Below are 18836 nucleotides of genomic sequence, written 5' to 3' on the forward strand. Positions count from 1 at the left end.
CCTAGGCAATTTCAGTGCCATGCCTAAATAGTGGAGAGCGAACAGCTTTCAACCTGGGCTGCATGGATTAGAGCCCATGTTCTTAACCACAAGACTAAATATCCCCCCAACTTCTGCTTGTTGTATAAAGTAATGGCTGTTTTCTGTTTTTTTTTTTTTTCCCCGATACGGAGTCTCATTCTGTCATCCAGACTGGAGGGCAGTGGTGTGATCTGCAACCTGCGTCTCCTGGGTTCAAGTGATTCTCCTGTCTCAGCCTCCTGAGTAGCTGGGATTACAGGTGTGCCCCACGATGCCCAGATAATTTTTGCATTTTTAGTAGAGATGGGGTTTTGCTGTTTTGGCCAGGCTAATCTTGAACTCCTGGCCTCAAGTAATCTGCCTGCCTCAGCCTCCCAAAATGTTGGAATTACAGGCAGGAGCCACTGTGCCTGGCCATCTTTCCTGAATTTTCAAAAGATTTGAGTACACAGTAAGAATAGCTATAAAAGAGATAGTAACAAGTGTTGACAAGGATGTGGAGAAACTGGAACTCTCATATACTGTGGCTAAGAATGGAAAATGGTATAGTCACTTTGTCATCCAGGTGACAGGGTCTCACTCTGTCATCCAGGCTGGAGTGCAGTGGCATGATTTCAGCTCACTGCAACCTCTGCCTCCTGGGTTCAAGTGATTCTCGTGCCTCAGCCTCCTAAGTAGCTGGGATTACAGGCACGTGCCATCACATCCAGCTAATTTTTGTATTTTTAGTAGAGACAAGATTTTACCATGTTGGCCAGGCTGGTCTTGAACTCCTGACCTCATGTGAGCCACCCACTTTCGCCTCCCAAAGCGCTGGGGTTACGGGCTTGAGCCACCACGCGCGGCCTACAGACTGCTTTTGTATGAAGTATCCAGAAAAGGCAAATTTATGAAGACAGAAAGCCTATTAGTGGCAGCCTGAGGCTGGGAATGAGGATTAATTACAAATGGCATGAGAGATCTGTTTGGGGAATAAAAATGTTCTTAAACTGATTTATAGTAGTGGTTGCATCATTCAGTAAAGCTGTTTTTTTCTTAAAAGAAATTAGGTTTTAGGTACCTACATAGGTCAAGAACCAGCCACCCTAGAACTATTTTATTTTAGAAAAGGGTTTGGTCCATTTTTACAAGGCACAGGTAAAGAAAAAAGAACTGTGACAACACCTTTTAGGTTTTCCAAACAGCTTTCAATGATAAAGTTCAATAAATAAAGTAAAACACTTTAATTGCAGGGAAAAAAAAATGCCAGATTTTAGAGGTAAAACAGTACAGGGGCCACGACCAGAAAATTTTATTTGGACATTCAGAGGCTAGAAAGCCACCGTCCCATTCTCCAGAGCCTCTGAGAAGTTGATTAAGAACCAATTAAAGAAGGGCATCTGTTCCTCTCATCCTACCATCACCTCAGTCATTCTGTGACCTGGTGACAGTGACTCCTCTCCTCACATCCAATCTTCCCTGGCTGGAGCTCCTCAGGCCCGGCAGGCAGCTTACAGCTTCTCTGGCTTTGCGATTCCTAGCCCAAGAACACACCCAAGGAGACACTGTGGTGTAGGTGCGGGGCTGAAGCGCAGCCACCACCTGACAGAGCTCTCCTGGGAAAATGCCTTTCCAAGTAGCCTCTCAGGGTATGCAAAGCTCTCTCCTAACACCCCAGTGTGCTCTATGTATTGGTGACTCCTCTTTTGGAGATTCTGAAGGCTCAAATCAGGTCCATATATTTTCTCCTTAAAGGGATTACCGAAGGCAAAGGCAACACAATTTCTGCCTGGCTTTCCAGGTAGGACTTCATCTTACTGCAGAATAGTAAGCAGCAGCAGCAGCCCTTGGCAGAAACCAAGCAGGGCAGTAGATTTCACCCTTTCCCAGTCCTCTCTTGGTCAGGACTTCAGGCCCATCTTGGCCATCATCTCTTCATACACCGTCCACGCCATTGCTGCCATTAGAGTTCTGCGGAGGGCTCGGGGGATGCCACCTTGGAAGAAGCCACGTAGTCCATAGTCCTGTGGTGAAAATAAATGTCAAAACTCTGGAAGTGAAGTAGCAATACAATTAATTATCCACTTGGTATCAGAGTGAGGGTCTCTGTTACCCCATGTTTAAGACTCAGTTTCTAAACTTTATGCCCAAAGTAAGAATAATGGGTCCAAGAACACAACCAAAGAACTTAAAAGTTTTTTTTGTTTGTTTGTTTTTTGTTTTTTTTTTTGAGACGGAGTCTTGCTCTGTCGCCCAGGCTGGAGTGCAGTGGCGTGATCTCAGCTCACTGCAACCTCTGTCTCCCGGGTTCAAGCAATTGTTCTACCTCAGCCTTCCGAGTAGCTAGGACTATAGGTGCCTGCCACCACGCCCGGCTAATTTTTGTATTTTTAGTTGAGATGGGGTTTTTACCATATTGGTAAGACTGGTCTCGAACTCCTGACCTTGTGATCTGCCCACCTCAACCTCCCAAAGTGCTGAGATTACAGGCGTGCGCTACCACACCTGGCCAAAAGCCTTTCTTTTTTCTTGGAGTTGCTGGGCTTACCTTTATAGGCCTGCTCTAGGGGAATTTCTTAGCTGAAAATCTTTATGCAGGGTTGCTGTGTACTTGTGCAGTTTGTATACTGTACAGAAGCACTAAGCCCCAAGTAGAAAATGAAATCCAGGCAGAAACCTGCTTGCCAAGCCCTGGATCCTGGATCCAGGCTGAAGGAAAAGGTGCCTTCTTGTCATTTGTCTATCAGAAGGGAATATCTTTTTGTAATTCACTGTATGCTCTTGGTGGCCCTGTCTTCATATGAATTAAAGACAAAATGCCCCTTCCTCCTCCCTCATAATCTGGGTTGATTTGAAATTTCACATAAAGAAAATATTATTTTAAAACTTTATGATTTTAGATATAGAGATAAGAACACAAATTAACGTTTACCTTTAGCAAGAATATCTGCTTTGTGATAACAACACATGTTCTAAAAGAGCCAACCCAGTGGCTTATGGATAGTATACAGCTACTGTAATTTTTTTTTTTTAATTTAAATAGAGTTTCCTTACATTGCCCATGCTGGTTTTGAACTCCTAGGCTCAAGGGATCCTTCTGCTTCAGCCTCCCAAAATGCTGGGATTACCAGCATGAGCCACCGTACCCAGCCTCTACCATACTTTTTATCTTCAATAATACCATTCATCCATTTATATTAGAGCAAGCTTGTTCAACCCACAGCCCACAAGCCACATGTGGCCCAGGACAGCTTGGAATGCAGCCCAACACAAATTCGTAAACTTTCTTAAAACATTATAAGATTTTTTTGGTGACATTTTTTCTTTAGCTCATTAGTTATCATTAGTGTTGGTGTATTTTATGTGTGGCCCAAGACAATTCTTCTTCCAATGTGGCCCGGGGAAGTCAAAGGACTGGACACCTGTATATTAGAGCAAACTGCTAGAATAAAACAATGTCTTTGTGTGGTTTTTTTTCCCTCTGACTAAATAGTACTTTACCCTAGGTACCCTAGGTCCTCAATTAGAGTAATAATTTCACCCCGATTTCCTGATTCAGTAAGTCTGGGGTAGAGTTCAGCAATCTGCAATGTTTAACAAACATCACAGGTGTTCCTAATGTAAATGTCTCTGCCCCCTCAAAAAAACACCAGTTTTGTGGTTCTCAACCTTAAAACATATATATTAAAATCACTGGGAAACATTAAAAAAAGAAAAAAAATATGCTGGGGTTTCATGCCCCTAGACATTCTGATACAGTTGACCTAGATTTTAACCTGGACATGGGGATTTTTTAAAGCACTCTAGGCAATTTTTTTTGTTTTTTTTTTTGTTTGTTTTTTTGTTTTTTTTGTTTTTTGAGACGCTCTGTCACCCAGGCTGGAGTGCAGTGGCCAGATCTCAGCTCACTGCAAGCTCTGCCTCCTAGGTTTATGCCATTCCCCTGCCTCAGCCTCCCGAGTAGCTGGGACTACAGGCGCCCACCACCTTGCCCGGCTAGCTTTTTGTATTTTTTAGTAGAGACAGGGTTTCACCATGTTAGCCAGGATGGTCTCGATCTCCTGACCTCGTGATCCACCCGTCTCGGCCTCCCAAAGTGCTGGGATTACAGGCTTGAGCCACCGCGCTCAGCTCTCTAGGCAATTTTAATGTGAGTGAAGGGTAAGAACTACTACTCTAGAAAAAGATCTTTAACCACCACAAGAACCAGTACTTATTCTGTAGTCTTACTTTGAAAATAAGTGTCACTGCTTGACCAATCCATTGAAACTTCAGTGGGTAAAGCTGCATATGAGTTTTGATAACATCTGCAGGTTGAGTTACCAGTGAGGCCAGAATACCAGCAAATATCCCACAGCTGAAATTTGTAATAGGAATAAGGGTTGCATCCACCTGGTCTGAAATAGAACAAAGGTAACATGTGGTTATGGATCCTACATTAATCAGATAAAGGTTAGTGCAAGTTGCCCATTAATTCTTCCCCAAACCAAGAAAGGTCAGGATTCAAATAAGGCTACAAATTCAAAATTTAGTGCAACTAGTAAATTTATGTAGATGGAATGATAGAGTTAGAAAAGCACCTTTTTCAAACCACCATCACAATAATTGACTCAGGCAAGAATCACTGACTGATTTTAAAACATGGGAAAAAGGATGTTTATACAGATTCAAAGTTATCTTCCCACAAAGATACTGAGACATTACAATGGGAAAAACAGGTGACTTTTCCAGGAAGATACCTGTCAGTATCTTATCCAAGTGATAAAGTATTACTATCACTCATAATACGTCAAATTGATGTTATGACCCTCCCGATATAAGGCAATCAGGATACAACATCACTTATGTGGTCCTCTTGCTAAAAATCTAATCATGAAGAAACTGCAGATAAACCCACAATGAGGTATGTAACTGGCCTATATTCTTGAAAATAAAACACAGGATTACTACGAAGTACATTATTGGGACAATTAGAGAAATCAGAATACGGACTGTAGGTTAAAGAACTGGGCCACATGCCTGTAATCCCAACACTTTGGGAGGCCGAGGTGGGAGGATCACTTGAGCCCGGGAGTTCAAGACCAGCCTGGGCAACATGGTGCAACCCAGTCTCTACTAAAAATACAAAATTAGCCAGGCATGGTGGCATGCACCTGTAATCCCAGCTACTCCAGAGGCTGAGGCACAAGAATCACTTGAACCAGGGAGGAGATTGCAGTGAACCAAGATCACATTGCTGCACTCTAGCCTGAGTGACAGGGCAAGACTCTGTCTCAAAAAAAAAAAAACAAATTATCTAGGTTAAACTTCCTGAGTTTCCTAAGATGGTTATATGATAGGATGTCCTTATTCATAGGAAATAGACACTGCAGTACTCAAAAGTAAAAGGGCATCACGTTTCCAACTTACCCTCAAAGAGCAGGAAAAAAATATGTACATTGTACTATTCTTGTGGCTTTTTTGCAAGTTTATTTCCAAATACCAGATCGATTTTTTTTTTTTGAGACGGAGTCTCGCTTTGTCACCCAGGCTGGGGTGCTGGAGTGCAGTGGTGTGATCTCAGCTCACTGCAACCTCCACCTCCCAGGCTCAAGTGATTCTAGTGCCTCAGCCTCCAAGCAGCTGGCATTACAGGCATGTGCCACCCATGCCCAGCTAACTTTTGTATTTTTAGTAGAGACTGGGTTTTGCCATGTTGGCCAGGCTGGTCTCAAACTCCTGACCTCAAAAGATCTGCCCACCTCGGCCTCCCAAAGTGCTGAGATTACAGGTGTGAGCCATCGCACCAGGCCTCAGAAATTTTTACACTTGATCTTAGCCAAAAGGCTGAGAAGCGATGGCCTCAGAAATTTTTAAAGATGGATTGAGAAGTTAAAAATTACCCATCTATGCTTCCTTGTCGCCTTAATTTTCTGTCACAAAATAAGGCTGTGACCTGCAGGGTTACACCTGCTGGTGCCTGAGTAGAAGCAGCAAATCTCCCAAGGCACTCCAGCTGTAGCTGGTCACCACGTCATGATGGCGGGCATTCTGGCATTCCTAATTAAAGGACCTTGGTTGCAATTCCTTGCTCAAATTATCCATAGACACTTTATTACATGCAGGTTCATTCTATGGATGTGTTTCTAGCAATGTCTTGTTCTACTTGGGTTGATGTTTACTGCCCACCAATTTAGTCCATGTCTAACCCAACCTGAGCTAACTGGTGGGGTGGGGTGGGCCTCCCCCAGTGACTGAAGTTTGGCACCTTCATCTCCACCTAAATGGAGGGCTCAAAACTATGTTAACTGGGAACACAGCAAGGGAGATGAAAATATTATTTTTCTTCAAACTCCTAACTTACTACTGTTTCCCAGACTTTAACAAGAATCACATCAAGTGCTTCTTAAAAAATACAGATTCGGAGGTTGTACCCCAAGGTTTCTCATCTAAGAGGCCTTGGATGGGACCCAGCAATCTTAAGATCAAATATGGGAAGTACTGTTGCAGAAACTCTGCAAAGCATGCTTTATTTCCCTCCCACCCACCCTATCTTCACTCCCCCAAATTATAGTGATGTAAATACTGTTTGCCTTAATAGGATGTAAACTCCAAAGGGCAGGGATCAAGTTTGTCATATCCACCTTTGCATCCCAGTTCCTGACACAATCATGATATGGCTCAGTTCCTAACACTCTGCTAAGAGAAACACATAGTCCCATATCCCAGAGAAAATGGTGAGGATCTGATAGCTCAAGGATAGCTCTTCCCCACATCTTGCTTTATCCCTACCATGGGGCACTATGTTTTTGGTCTGGTTGTAAAACATCAGGTAGATTCCTGAAAAGGGCGCATCTCGAAGGAGAGTTGCTGTCAGGCCACTGAAGAGGCCCCGGTGCCCCTCGCTGCGATAGATGCTCCTCAGGGCAGCGTAGATACTCTCATAGCCATATTTCCCACTCTGCAAAGAGAGCACAGAACCAGTGACTCGCATGGAGGTGCTCCATTTGAGCACTGAACAAGCAGACTGCAGGTTATGGGGCATTACCGTGGGCTCTAATTCACATATGGCTTGGCTGACAACATCAGAGTCTATGTTAGATTACGAATCAGGAGTTGACATCGCTCGTCACTCCCCAGGAGCCCAGTAGCTAAGCTGAACTATCCTGAGGCCCTAAAGCAGTCCGAACTTACCTCATAGCGCGTCTTGATTACCGTGATAGGTGACATACAGACCCCTGCAACAGAGCGAGAGCCCACCCCCAGCATGATCGACTCCAGGGCGGTTGGGGGATGGCCTCGCAAGAAATACTGCTTCAAAGAGTAGAGGGTGCCAAAGTAGATTCCAACGCCAGGGACACATCTCACAATGGACTGCAGAGAAGGTCAGAAAGAAAAGAAAATCAAAGACCAAGCACTTTAAGTATTGTCTTAGCTGGGTTTTCCCAAAAGACCCCAAGATGATTCCCATGTAAGTACTCTGTTTAAGGTGTGGAAGGAACACCAATAGGGAAGTGGGGGACGTAAGACAGGAGAGAAGGCAGTCAATAAAGGATGTTTCAAAACCAATTACTTCTATGGGCAACTTAATCTCACTGGGGAACTCTGGGAACCAGTGTAGAATACACCTCAGAGTTATTCCTCCAACTGAGCAGGGAGGGACATGGGATTTTATTTTATTTATTTTTTTTTTTTGAGACGGAGTCTCGCTCTGCTGCCCAGGCTGGAGTGCAATGGCCAGATCTCAGCTCACTGCAAGCCCCGCCTCCTGGGTTTACGCCATTCTCCTGCCTCAGCCTCCCAAGTAGCTGGGACTACAGGCGCCCGCCACGTCGCCCGGCTAGTTTTTTTTGTATTTTTTAGTAGAGACGGGGTTTCACCGTGTTAGCCAGGATGGTCTCGATCTCCTGACCTCGTGATCCGCCCATCTCGGCCTCCCAAAGCGCTGGGATTACAGGCTTGAGCCACCGCGCCCGGCCTGGGACATGGGATTTTAAACACCAACTCTCGTCTTTCAGTGGTTGAGGACTCTGTGGGTTTGGAAATACACACTGCTTTGGGTTAGGAAATCAATATCACTTCTGTGGTCTCCTTGCTAAAAATGTAGAACTAAATCTAATCACAAAGAAACTGCAAAGAAACCCACAGTGAGTTATATAACTGGCCTATACTCTTGAAAACAAAACACAAAATTATTCTGAAGTACATTACTGGGATAATAGAGAAATCAGTATATGGATTTCTGATTTGGGTTTGGGCTGGGCACAGATTCCTTGGTGTGGGTCCCTAAGGCCAGGAAAAGCCTTTGAGCAAAGAAATGCTGGTGTGGAGGTACCATCCCACTTTTACTGAAGTGATTAGGGGCAAGGGCATTCTGACAGGTGGGACATTAGGTACCTCTGCTGTAGAGACTATGCTGCACTAATAAATCACATCTAAGCATAATGTGCACATGCAACATATCCCTGAGCCTTCAAACAGAAGTTAGTGATAGTATGAGAGACGGGTAGGAAGACCACATAGGTACTCCCACCACTTCTGACTCTCACATATCCTTAAGAGCTGGTAAGGTGGATAAGAAATGGCTGGTTATCAAGGAGTGGGTGCAAGAGAACCTAGACCCAGATGGCAGCTTACAGGGGACATCCCTCTCCAAAGGCCCAAAAGACTCTCCGTGCGAACCACCTTCAAGAGTACAGCCAACATCCCAACACGTCTAGACCTGAAAGCAGACAAAATGGAGACAGGAAGGAAAAAAATCACTCAGATCACTTCTTCATAAAACAATTTCCCACTCAAAGACTTCCTTTATAGATTCATTTTTAGGACATTTAACAATCTCTACAATGCACCTTGGAGATACTCTATGTGTTCATAGGTTGGCACACACATATTTGCTTGTCCATTTATACTGAAAGGAGTGGGATTACCTCCTTTTTTTATGTACATTTTGCATACTTCCCACAGCACAGAGCTCAATATCCGGGCACAAAACAGACAATACAGGCTGGGTGCAGTGGCTCATGCCTGTAATCTCAGCACTTTGGAAGGCTGAGGTGGGCAGATCACTCGAAGCCAGAAGTTTGAGACCAGCCTGGCCAACATGGCGAAACCCCATCTCTACCAAAAATATAAAAATTAGCTAGGTATGGTGGTAAGCACCTGCAATCCCAGCTACTTGGGAGACTGAGGCAGGAGAATCACTTGAACCTGGGTGGTAGAGGTTGCAGTGAGCCGAGATCTCACCACTGTACTCCAACCTGGGCAACAGAGCGAGACTCTGCCTCAAAAAACAAACAAAAACAAAAACAAAAACAGGTAATACTGATGTTATTTCCAGAAAATCCCCTGCTACTCTAATGCCAGGCAATACAGTTATAACACAATAACACAAGCTAACACAATAAAGTGTAAATGTCACTGAGGCAGATTCCAGGAAGCTGCTCAGGAAAGGACCCCATTTACTTAAAAAGAAATGTCAAATATAGAAACAATTCAGAGAACATATATGAAAGTTGGGCATGGCCTGTGTTTCTCTCTGAACATCAAACAGAATGGAAGTTGACTTAACACAGTAAAGATATTCCTGTGTCTGACAAGTTGCTGAAATCAGTTCCCCCAATGAAATGCAGGGCCTACCCATGATCTGAGGGCTGGAGGGTTTGCAGGCGTGTTTTAAGGAGATCCAGAGGTTGGAAAAGGAGGGTAGAGCAGGTCCCACTGATGGAGCCACACAGGAAAGCCTTGATCACTGGATGTAACTGCAGGACAAGACAATATTGTGTCAGTAGCTCTGCCTGTGTGAGCCACACCTTTCTCCACACCTGATCAGCGAATTCCTTTATAATGGTCTCTTAGAAACTTACCTGGTGGTGCTTCATGTTTTCTTCATACCTCGGAGAAGGGAAAAGTATAGCCAGAAATTTTAAATACTGGAATGTTGTTGAGGACACTGTAGGCTGCAAGAGGTATCTCTGGTCTTAGTATTGCTGATACACATATTGCTCAGTGGGAGCAAAACTATTTCCATGCCACTGACCGCTCTTCCCTATTTCTTCTGACTCAAAAAGTTACTGGTCATCTCCCTATCTTTGCAAAAGCAAAGTCAATTGAACGTAGTGCTTTCACTTTGAACTAATGATGTGCAGGCTCCCTTCGCTGTAAGACCTATAGGTATTTATAGGACCAAAGCCATTTACAGGACCAAGCCAAAGCAAATGAAACCTTAAGCTCAACCACTGTGTAAAATTAAGTGCCACTTCCTGTAGAACCTAGTATTTCCTTCATTTAAAACTTTCCCCTTCTCTTAAACCATCCAGCTCACTAGGCCCTACGCAGATCACACAGTCCTACAGACCAGTAGCCTCTCCTGGCTTTGCTGCCTCTCCTTCAACCCATGAATCATCATACACACTGGCTAATCTACAGACACCACCTGGAAGGGTGGAACTCCTTCAAAGACTAAATGCATCTCCCTTAAGTGTGTTCCAGGAGCTGCATGTTCCAGGAGACGCAGCTTCCAGCACTGGCGCTACCATTACAGGACAGCATCCTCTTTGTAGACCACTAGAACCCAGGAGTATCACAAATGACTGTGAAAAAGTGCTTAAAATCCAACTAGTGACCTTCTTCCCCTTACTTCCCCTTCCCTAAAATAAATAAATAAATAAATAAATAAATAAATAAATAAATAAATACACATTGTGGCCCTAAAACATTAATATGAATATATATAAAGTTTCCATTATACACATCACATAGCTACTTACCTGAAACTGAAATGTTTGTAATCTGAGGTATTTGCTTAACAGAGAAGAGAGTGCATCTCAAATTCCACCAAAGGAGCCAGTTATAACTGGAATTGGAGGCAGAGGGTGGGGGGAACTAAGTCAGGTCATTAAAAACTGGAGTTTACAACCACGATCCAATAACTTCTGAAGTACCAAAGGGTAGTCTGATAAGACAACAGGTAGAACCAAGTAAGATGTGCATATTTCAGCAAGTCTGTATCCACATCGACTCCCTCTCCCCAAGAGGTGTCCTGCTGTTCTGCCAACCAGTATTCCTATGAGTTCTGTGTTTCTAGTCTCTCCCAGGACTTTGTGGCATTAATGAGCCCCGTTTCTTCACACACTGGGCCTCTCGCTCCCACTGGCGTCTCTTCTTCTGCCAGGCAACAGGCACCAAAGCGTCCATCTTTCCAGCCTGATGCTACACCATCTCCACTTGCTCTGTGCCAGTCCCTCCGCAGGCCCCCCCCACCCCGGTTTGCTATCCAGCTAAATCTCCTCCACTAACACAGCCTCTGAGGGCTCACCAAGCACCTGCTGTACCGCAGGACCCCATTCCTGTCTCTGTCCTTATCTTACTTGGCCTCTTTGGTACATGCCATACGGCTGAGTGCCTCTCCTCGCAGTTTCTGGTTTCTCTCTCCTTCTCCTCCTTGGCCTGCCCTTCACATAGGACTGCTCCTCTTATCTCCTTTCAGAGTAACCTCACTCATACCCAAGCTTCACACACATGCTGGTTTCGCCCACACCACCAGCCCAGGTCAGCCTCTCCCCGGACTCTGCTAATGTCTCCTTGTTTTCCCTCAAATGGCCCACAGGCATCTCAAATTCAACATGTCCAAAATAGAAACCTGGTCAACAGTTCTTCATGCACTTGCCTCTTCTCCAGTCCACACTGGGATACTCCAGGAATTCAGGTTGGAAACCTCAGAGACACATAAAACTCACCATGCCTGCTGCTTCATGACCAAATCCCACTGACCAAGCCCTCAGTCTTCCCAGTCTGGCCTCCATCAATCCATCCTAATGACCTCCGCAGCAGTCTCCAATCTCAACTATACCAAACCACCCTCAACTCTACTCCCAGAGTAGCACTGGGCAAGGCATCTATAGACACCACCTCAAAATCTCATAGCATCTTATGAGCTAGGTATTTTAAACTCATTTTACAGATTAAACTGGAGCTCACAGAAGTTACAAATGTGTCCTATGTCACAGGGATTGAAGCCACTGGCCAGGACTTAAAGTTCATACTCTTTTCACCATACCACCCAGTCTAAAGTGAAAATCCAGGACACTTAAGCCACTCAGGGCATTCCACTATTCACCACCACTCCCTCCTTGCAATGCTCTCTTCCTTTGGCTTCAGAGATTAATACTGTCCTGGTTTTCTTCCCACTTCTCTGGCCTCTCCCTTAAATGAACCATACTCCCATGGCTCTTTATCCACTTCCAGGGGTTCCATATCCACCCCCCTCCACACTCTCAACCTCTCGCTGGAGCTCAGTCTCACACAGTCACTTATTCAGATGTCCCACGGCCACCTCAGATGACATTTCCAAACCTGAACTTATCTTTCTCCCACACCTCCAACCAGCTCCTCCTCCAAGGCGCCCTGTCCCAGTGAATGCCCTGCCATTTCTCGAGCCACCCAGCCAGAAACTTGAGCACCATCCTTGGACTTGGCCTCTCCACACTTGCTCACTCTACCTCCAAAACAGCTCTCAAATCCACCGATCCATTCCAGCTGAGAACCCTGTTATCTCCTGCCTTGGTGACTGCCACTACTTTTTTACCCATTTGTCATCTATATGACCCCTCTAATCCATTCTTTACCCTGCAGCCAGAGTCATCTTTTGTTTTATTATTTATTTACTTATTTAGAGACAAGATCTTGCTCTGATGCCTAGGCTGGAGTGTAGTGGCACAATCATGGCTCACTGCCAACCATGACCTCTCAGGCTCAGGTGAGCCTCCCACCTCAGCCTCACGAACAGCTGGGACTACAGGTGTGTGTCACCATGCCCAGCTAATTTTTTGTAGAGATGGGGTTTCGCTATGTTGCACAGGCTGGTCTCAAACTCCTGGACTCAAGCAATCTGCCCACCTCTGCCTCCCAAAGTGTCAGCATTACAGGTGTGAGTCACTGTGCCCAGCCTGAGTCAGCTTTTAATACTGCAAATTTGATCACACTGCTTTCAGGAATAAAACCCTTCAATGAAAGATAATGTTTTGTGAAATCTGAAGTTACTAGTTTAAAAAACAAGACCAAAAAAAATAAAAAGATGGAATAAAAATACAAGTAATGACAAATGTATTAGGAGCTACAGAGTATCCCACAAATTTGTCATTAATACTCATTGAATTATAATTTTAAAAAGCCCAACCAAACCAAAACCCTTTAATTGGTTCATATTCCTCTCAGGATAAAGTCCAAACTGCTGGTTGCAAGGCTTTTCATGTATCACAGGGCTCCTGCTTACTGTTTTGTTTTGGCCTATGTTCTCACCTTCCCACTAACACACTCTGCAGCCATACTGGAGGACTCCACCTTACTTTCACCTCTGAAAACTGACATGTAGTTATGCCCTAGCTCCTCTCTTGCTCCCCAACTCCCCCACGTCCAAGTTCAGTGCCTCTCCTTCGGGCTTCTGCAGCAGCACCTGTCCCCAGCTCCCTTATGACTGCATGTCCGAGACGGAATGGTCACAACTCCTGCCTGTCTTGTTCATGGTGATATCTCAAGAACTGACCTTGAAGCCTGGTGCACAGTAGGTGTTCAGCAGTGACAACAGAATGAATCTTGCCACCTAACAGGAAACCTAAAGCTCTCCCTTTGAGCACAATCCCACAGGATAGGGCTGGGTGTCTCCTGCACGGCTCATCCCAGGAGAGGTTAATCTCCTCCACCTCTCTCCAGGCCTCTTGCTCCAGCAAGGCCATAGGAATGACCTGCAGTTACAGTTTCTGGGCAGTTCTCCTAGGGGCTGCTGCCCCAGTGCTCACACAGGTGTTGTGTGGAATTTGTTTTAAAACAAATTTGCTGCTGTCCTTCACCTTCCCACCCTTGATTGCAGGAAATATCTTCTTAACGTCTTTTATTTCACAGCACAGTGATTAGACATGTTACTGGCTCAAGGTATTGAGCCAAAAGTTATTGGCTCAGTAACTTTTTTAGCTTTGTACTTTTCCAAGTCCATTAGCACAGAGATGTTATTTATACTAGCAGTACAGATCAACCTCTAATAGGCAAAAACAAGACAAGACAACAACAACAACAACAAAATTCCAACAGGTAATATTGAATGGTCTTAAGATTTTTGTCAATGGTGAATGGCACACATCCTTTGCGAGTGAACTTAATTTTCAAAAAGTAACTCAAGGCCAGGCGCGGTGGCTCACACTTGTAATCCCAGCACTTTGAGAGGCCGAGGCGGGAGGATCACTCGAGGTCAGGAGTTCAAGACCAGCCTGGCCAACATCACCCCCTCTCTACTAAAAAATACAAAAATTAGCCAGGCGTGGTGGCTCACGCCTGTAATCCCAGCAACCTGGGAGACTGAGACAGGAGAAATGCTTGAACCTGGGAGTGAGAGGTTGCAGGTGAGCCGAGATGGCGTCACTGCACTCCAGCCTGGGCGACAGGGCAAGACTCCGTCTCAAAACAAACAAACCAACCAACCAACCTCAAAGATATTCAAAGCAAATAAAAAAGTAGTTTCTTTTTAAGGGGAGAAAGAAGAGGTCAAAAACAATAATACGCACACAAAGCAAATAAGTAGCACATAAGAGTGCAAACTGGATCCACAAGCAATTTCTACTGCCCTGATAAAAGTATCCTAAGTCCAATTCACATCTGGAGGCGTGGGCTGGAGAGCCCTGAAAAAGATAAGCAGGTTTTCAAAGACGTCAACGTTAAGTCGCCACTGCGCCGTCTCCGCCTTTAAGGATTAAAAAAAAAAAAAAAAAAAAAAGTCGCATTTTGCCCCTACTTCGGGCGCAAGACCTCAGACGGAGAGCCGCGGCTTCTGCCTGGGCCCCAGGCCTTCAGCGTCTAACGCCCGGCTGCACCCCGACTCCACCCACCAGGCAACCACTCCGCCAGCCCCGCCTCCGCCTCCACCAATAGCGGCCCGGCGGCCCGGCCACGGCGACCAATCGAACGCCGGAGGAAGCGTGGGGTCGCCAGGTGACCACGCGCCGTCCCAACGGGCCGGAAAGTTGCCGCCACGCCTGGCCGGCAGGTATTAGCACCGCGGCCTGCGGGAGCACAGCGATACCGGGCAGCTTGCGGCGGCATCAACGGCTTCTCAGCTTCAGCGCTATTACCAGGCCTTGTGACCGTCCCAAATCTGCCCGGGTGCCCTCCCACCTCCGCCACTCGTGGCAGCCTACTCGCACCTTGTGGGGGCCGCGCGGGCACACTCCCCGGCACGCGACCCGCCTAGGCCTCGGCAATTCCTCCCTCTACCGGGATATCCGCCCTGCAGTGCCTGCCTCCAGGGCTGGCCTGCAGCTCCTGGCCTCTCCTCACTCCCCGCCCCCTTCTCAATCCCGTTAGTCAAAACTCCTCTGCTGCCCCATCCTCAACCCTGAGCGCACCTCGGGGCGCGGAAAAGGGTCGCCGAGGCTTAGTAACGCCCCGAATTCTCCTGCCAGAGCTCGCGGTTCGGACCCCTGCCCTTCCCCGCAGTGCCCTCACCATAAGCGTTTCCACCGTGTCTCCGACATCTTGGGGTTGCAGCAGCGACTGACGGGAGTTCTGAATCATTGGGGATGGGGCCCGCGAGTGCTCTGGGCCCAGGGTGCCGTCGACGGGAGCTTGGGCCTAGCCCTGGAGGCCTTGAAGAAGGCGAGGGGATGGCGCTAGTCCGGCGAAGCGCTTTAAGCCGAGGGCTGTCTTACGTCTGTGCCTGTAAGCACGCAGCCACCGGGGTTTGGAGCCTGCTAGTCCGGGAGCTGCGGGCGCGGAACAATCCCGCCGCCAGAATTACGCGCCGCTCTTCACTGGCGCCGCAGACTCCGCGGCTCTGCTCTCCTGCCCATCTTGCCCCGCCGCAGGCTTCAGCACCGGAGGAGATGAGGTTCTGTGTATCCGGGGATGGAGGAAGCGCCAGACGAACTCTGTAGAAGAGGAGATTTCGCTTCCGGGTGGGACACTCGTCACGTGAGAGTGTTCTGGGTGCCACCTGGTGAAAACGCCCAGAACTGCAGGGTCCGCGCTTCCCTGAACCCAGAGCTTAATGGGGCGTCTGTGGGGAACTTTGCTTTTGCGTGGAACCTCTGAATGTATTTACAATCCAGACTTGGTCTGCCCAGTAAGGCAGCCACTAGCCAACGGGGGCTATTGATTTATTAATTGATACATTAATTTTCATTATTTTATGTTAAAAACCGAAGTAGTGTGGAATGCTTTCTCCGTAAACAGGCTTTTGTTTTGTTTTGTTTTGTTTTCAGGACCATATTTCCCTTTAAATGCTGAAAATTTAGTGTAGGGATTTGAAGGGGTGACCTGCCCCTCCACACCTGTGGGTGCTTCTCGTTAGGTGGGACGAGAGACTTGAGAAAAGGAAATAATACACAGAGACAAAGTATAGAGAAAGAAAAGCGGGACCCAGGGGACCAGTGCTGCGTTTTCAGAGGACCCACACTGGCACCGGCCTCTGAATTCCCTTAGTATTTATTGATAATTATCTTTACCATCTAAACGATAGGGGAGTAGCTAGAAAATAGGATCATTGTAGGGAGGAAATCAGCAGTAAGACATAAGAACAAAAATCCTTGTAACATGAATAAGTTTAAAGGAAAATGCTGTGCCTTGAGATGCATATGCAAACATCTCCATAAACCTTTTAGCAGTATTGCTCCAGCAAGCCCCACCTTATTCCTAAAGGCGGTTTCTCCTTACTCAGTAAACAAGGCACACAATGGGTTTTACACCGAGATGTTACATTGCCCAGGGACGGGCAGGATTTTTAACCATCAAGCCTCTTTCAGGTACTTGTTTAACAAAGACACATCCTGCACAGCCCAATATCCTTTTAACCTTAAATCACCTTCGCACATGTCTCTTGCAAGGACAAAGTTGGGGGTAGGGTCACAGATTAACAGCATTTCAAATACAGAACTAAATGGAGTCTCTTATGTCTACTTCCTTCTATATAGACACAGTAACACGCTGATCTCTTTCTTTTCCCCACAGGGATTGATATGTACTGTATGCATAAACCACACGCTGGATATCTAAGACTGGTGAGGTAAAATCTCAATTTTTATATGTTGAAATGATATTTAGGATATATTGGGTTATATGAAATATGTTATTAAAATTAACTTCAGGCAGGGGGCAGTGGCCCAGGCCTGTAATCTCAGCACTTTGTGAGGCCTAGTCCGGAGGATTGCTTGAGGGAGCCAAGGAGTTCGAGACCAGCAAGGGCAACAAACAAGACCCCCTCTCTAAAACAAAAATAATAACTTCACGTGTTCTTTTTAAATGTGGCTAGTAAAACATTTAAACTTTAACACGTGGCTCCCATTACATTCTGTAGGACAGCGCTGGTCTAGTTGGTTAAAATTCTGGTTTATTGCTGAGCTGGACTCTGTCAATGGCTTTTTTGGTCTCCCAACTTTCCGTTATGCCTGTCTGGCTGATCCATGGAAAGGCATTACTGCTGGGATCCTGACACTCCTGTTGAAAATGCAGGCATACACTTTCAGTGGCCCTGGTAATCTGCAGAATAAAAGTCCAGCTTTTCATGGCAACCTTCACTACTTTCCACATTCATTCATTACCCAAGAACTAGATCAGAAAAGAAACTGATGACTTAGGGAGCAAGATAATATTTTTTGAGGCTTCATTCCTGTGCTTCTGAGGTACATAGAACAGGCAAGAAAGTGGTCCCAGAGGAGATTATTCCCAGAGAGGATTAAGGAAAGTATAAACATTAAAAAAAAAAAAAAAAAAAATCACAGGCCTGTAATCCCAGCACTTTGAGAGCCCGAGGCAAGGCGGGCGGGTCTTGAGGTAAGGAGATTGAGACCATCCTGGCTAACATGGTGAAACCCTATCTCTACTAAAAATACAAAAAATTAGCCGGATGTGGTGGCGGGCACCTGTAGTCCCAGCTACTCAGGAGGCTGAGGCAGGAGACTGGCATGAACCTGGGAGGTGGAGCTTTCAGTGAGCCGAGGTCGCACCATTGCACTCCAGCCTGGACGACAGAGCGAGACTCCATCTCAAAAAACAAAACAAAATTATAAACCTGCCTGGTGATTGAATACTTTGCTACCCTTTGTTCTAAACTGCAAGGCTCATTTTCTTTGTGCAGTGTTGATGTTGGTAACTGTGCACTGAAACTTCTTTTTAAAGGAAGACCTAATTCCACCCAGACGCCAGCCCCTGCTGCACTGATTCCATAAAACAAGAATTCCTACTTTTGAGATATCATGGGTTGGCATATTTTAGAGACTGCTCTTGGCCACTCTGGGTGTGGGAACACAGGTGGGATCTAGAGTGAAAGCCGGCCCTCCACTCCCTCACCCTTCCAGGTATGCCTGCTTGGCTATGGGCTCAGAAGAAATGGGCTGGATTTCAAGGGTGGCAGCTCGTAGATTTCCCTCCTCTGTATCTGCTCCTGCCATGCTTACTTATAACTCTAAAGCCCACAGGTCTTTCTTTTCCCACATCTCCTCCCCCGGATGTTTGTGGGGATGCAGAGATATATAATGATCATGGGGAAACAGCATCACCCATTGGCAGATGAGTGGGGGTTTTGGAGTAGTACTTACTTAATGGCAAGGTTAGTGTAAATTTTCTTAAAAAAGAAAACATTGTGTGTGACTTTAATTCAAAACAAGGTCATTAGCATAAGGCAAGCCTTAGTGGATTTATCTACAGTCAAGGGAAGGTGATTTGGCTCTTATGACCTAACTTCCCCCAATTACACACTGGTCCCTCAAAGACCCAAAGTGGCCCTTGTTTTCTGGATTGTATGATCAGGTTACATGATGCTTTCCCATCCCAAGGATTGTGGACACCCTCCACCCAGGAAGAAATACACATGTATC

General features: G+C 46.0%; 2 protein-coding genes across 8 annotated transcripts; one reads left to right on the forward strand and one right to left on the reverse strand.

Moving 5' to 3' along the window:
- Window positions 1–1115: 1115 nt before the first annotated feature.
- On the reverse strand, window positions 1116–15973 carry SLC25A38 (solute carrier family 25 member 38). Of its 6 annotated transcripts, none has more exons than XM_023231497.2 (8): window positions 11718–12285; window positions 9846–9873; window positions 9619–9740; window positions 8617–8701; window positions 7174–7353; window positions 6772–6940; window positions 4231–4397; window positions 1116–2024 (listed from the first exon to the last, which is right to left on the reverse strand). In XM_023231497.2, the coding sequence occupies exons 1-8, from the start codon at window positions 11732–11734 to the stop codon at window positions 1902–1904; spliced, it is 891 nt and encodes a 296-aa protein (XP_023087265.1). In that variant the 5' UTR covers window positions 11735–12285; the 3' UTR covers window positions 1116–1901. The 6 variants fall into 6 exon arrangements, with proteins under 6 accessions (XP_023087265.1, XP_023087268.1, XP_023087267.1 ...); XM_023231500.3 differs by lacking the exon at window positions 11718–12285 and adding an exon at window positions 10749–11582; XM_023231499.3 differs by lacking the exon at window positions 11718–12285 and adding an exon at window positions 10749–11582 and having other exon boundaries at window positions 9846–9938.
- LOC116418719 lies at window positions 14763–15973 on the forward strand. Of its 2 annotated transcripts, none has more exons than XM_031935224.1 (2): window positions 14763–15013; window positions 15429–15973. In XM_031935224.1, exon 2 carries the CDS (start codon window positions 15546–15548, stop codon window positions 15897–15899), a length of 354 nt encoding a protein of 117 aa, XP_031791084.1. In that variant the 5' UTR covers window positions 14763–15013; window positions 15429–15545; the 3' UTR covers window positions 15900–15973. The 2 variants fall into 2 exon arrangements, with proteins under 2 accessions (XP_031791084.1, XP_031791085.1); XM_031935225.1 differs by having other exon boundaries at window positions 14763–14958.
- Window positions 15974–18836: the final 2863 nt, after the last annotated feature.

This window comes from Piliocolobus tephrosceles, chromosome 2, assembly GCF_002776525.5.
Source record: "Piliocolobus tephrosceles isolate RC106 chromosome 2, ASM277652v3, whole genome shotgun sequence".
NCBI classification, from domain to species: Eukaryota; Metazoa; Chordata; class Mammalia; order Primates; family Cercopithecidae; genus Piliocolobus; species Piliocolobus tephrosceles.

Bases quoted from the DNA above. Each gene is read 5' to 3' on its own strand.
- LOC116418719 (XM_031935224.1), top strand. From the start codon at position 15,546: ATGGGGCCCGCGAGTGCTCTGGGCCCAGGGTGCCGTCGACGGGAGCTT.
- SLC25A38 (XM_023231496.3), bottom strand. From the start codon at position 15,540: ATGATTCAGAACTCCCGTCAGTCGCTGCTGCAACCCCAAGATGTCGGA. The intron at 9,741-15,471 runs GTGAGGGCACTG...CTTGTCCTGCAG, and splicing joins ACACGGTGGAAACGCTTATG to TTACATCCAGTGATCAAGGC. The intron at 4,398-6,771 runs GTAGGGATAAAG...GTTCTATTTCAG, and splicing joins CAAAAACATAGTGCCCCATG to ACCAGGTGGATGCAACCCTT.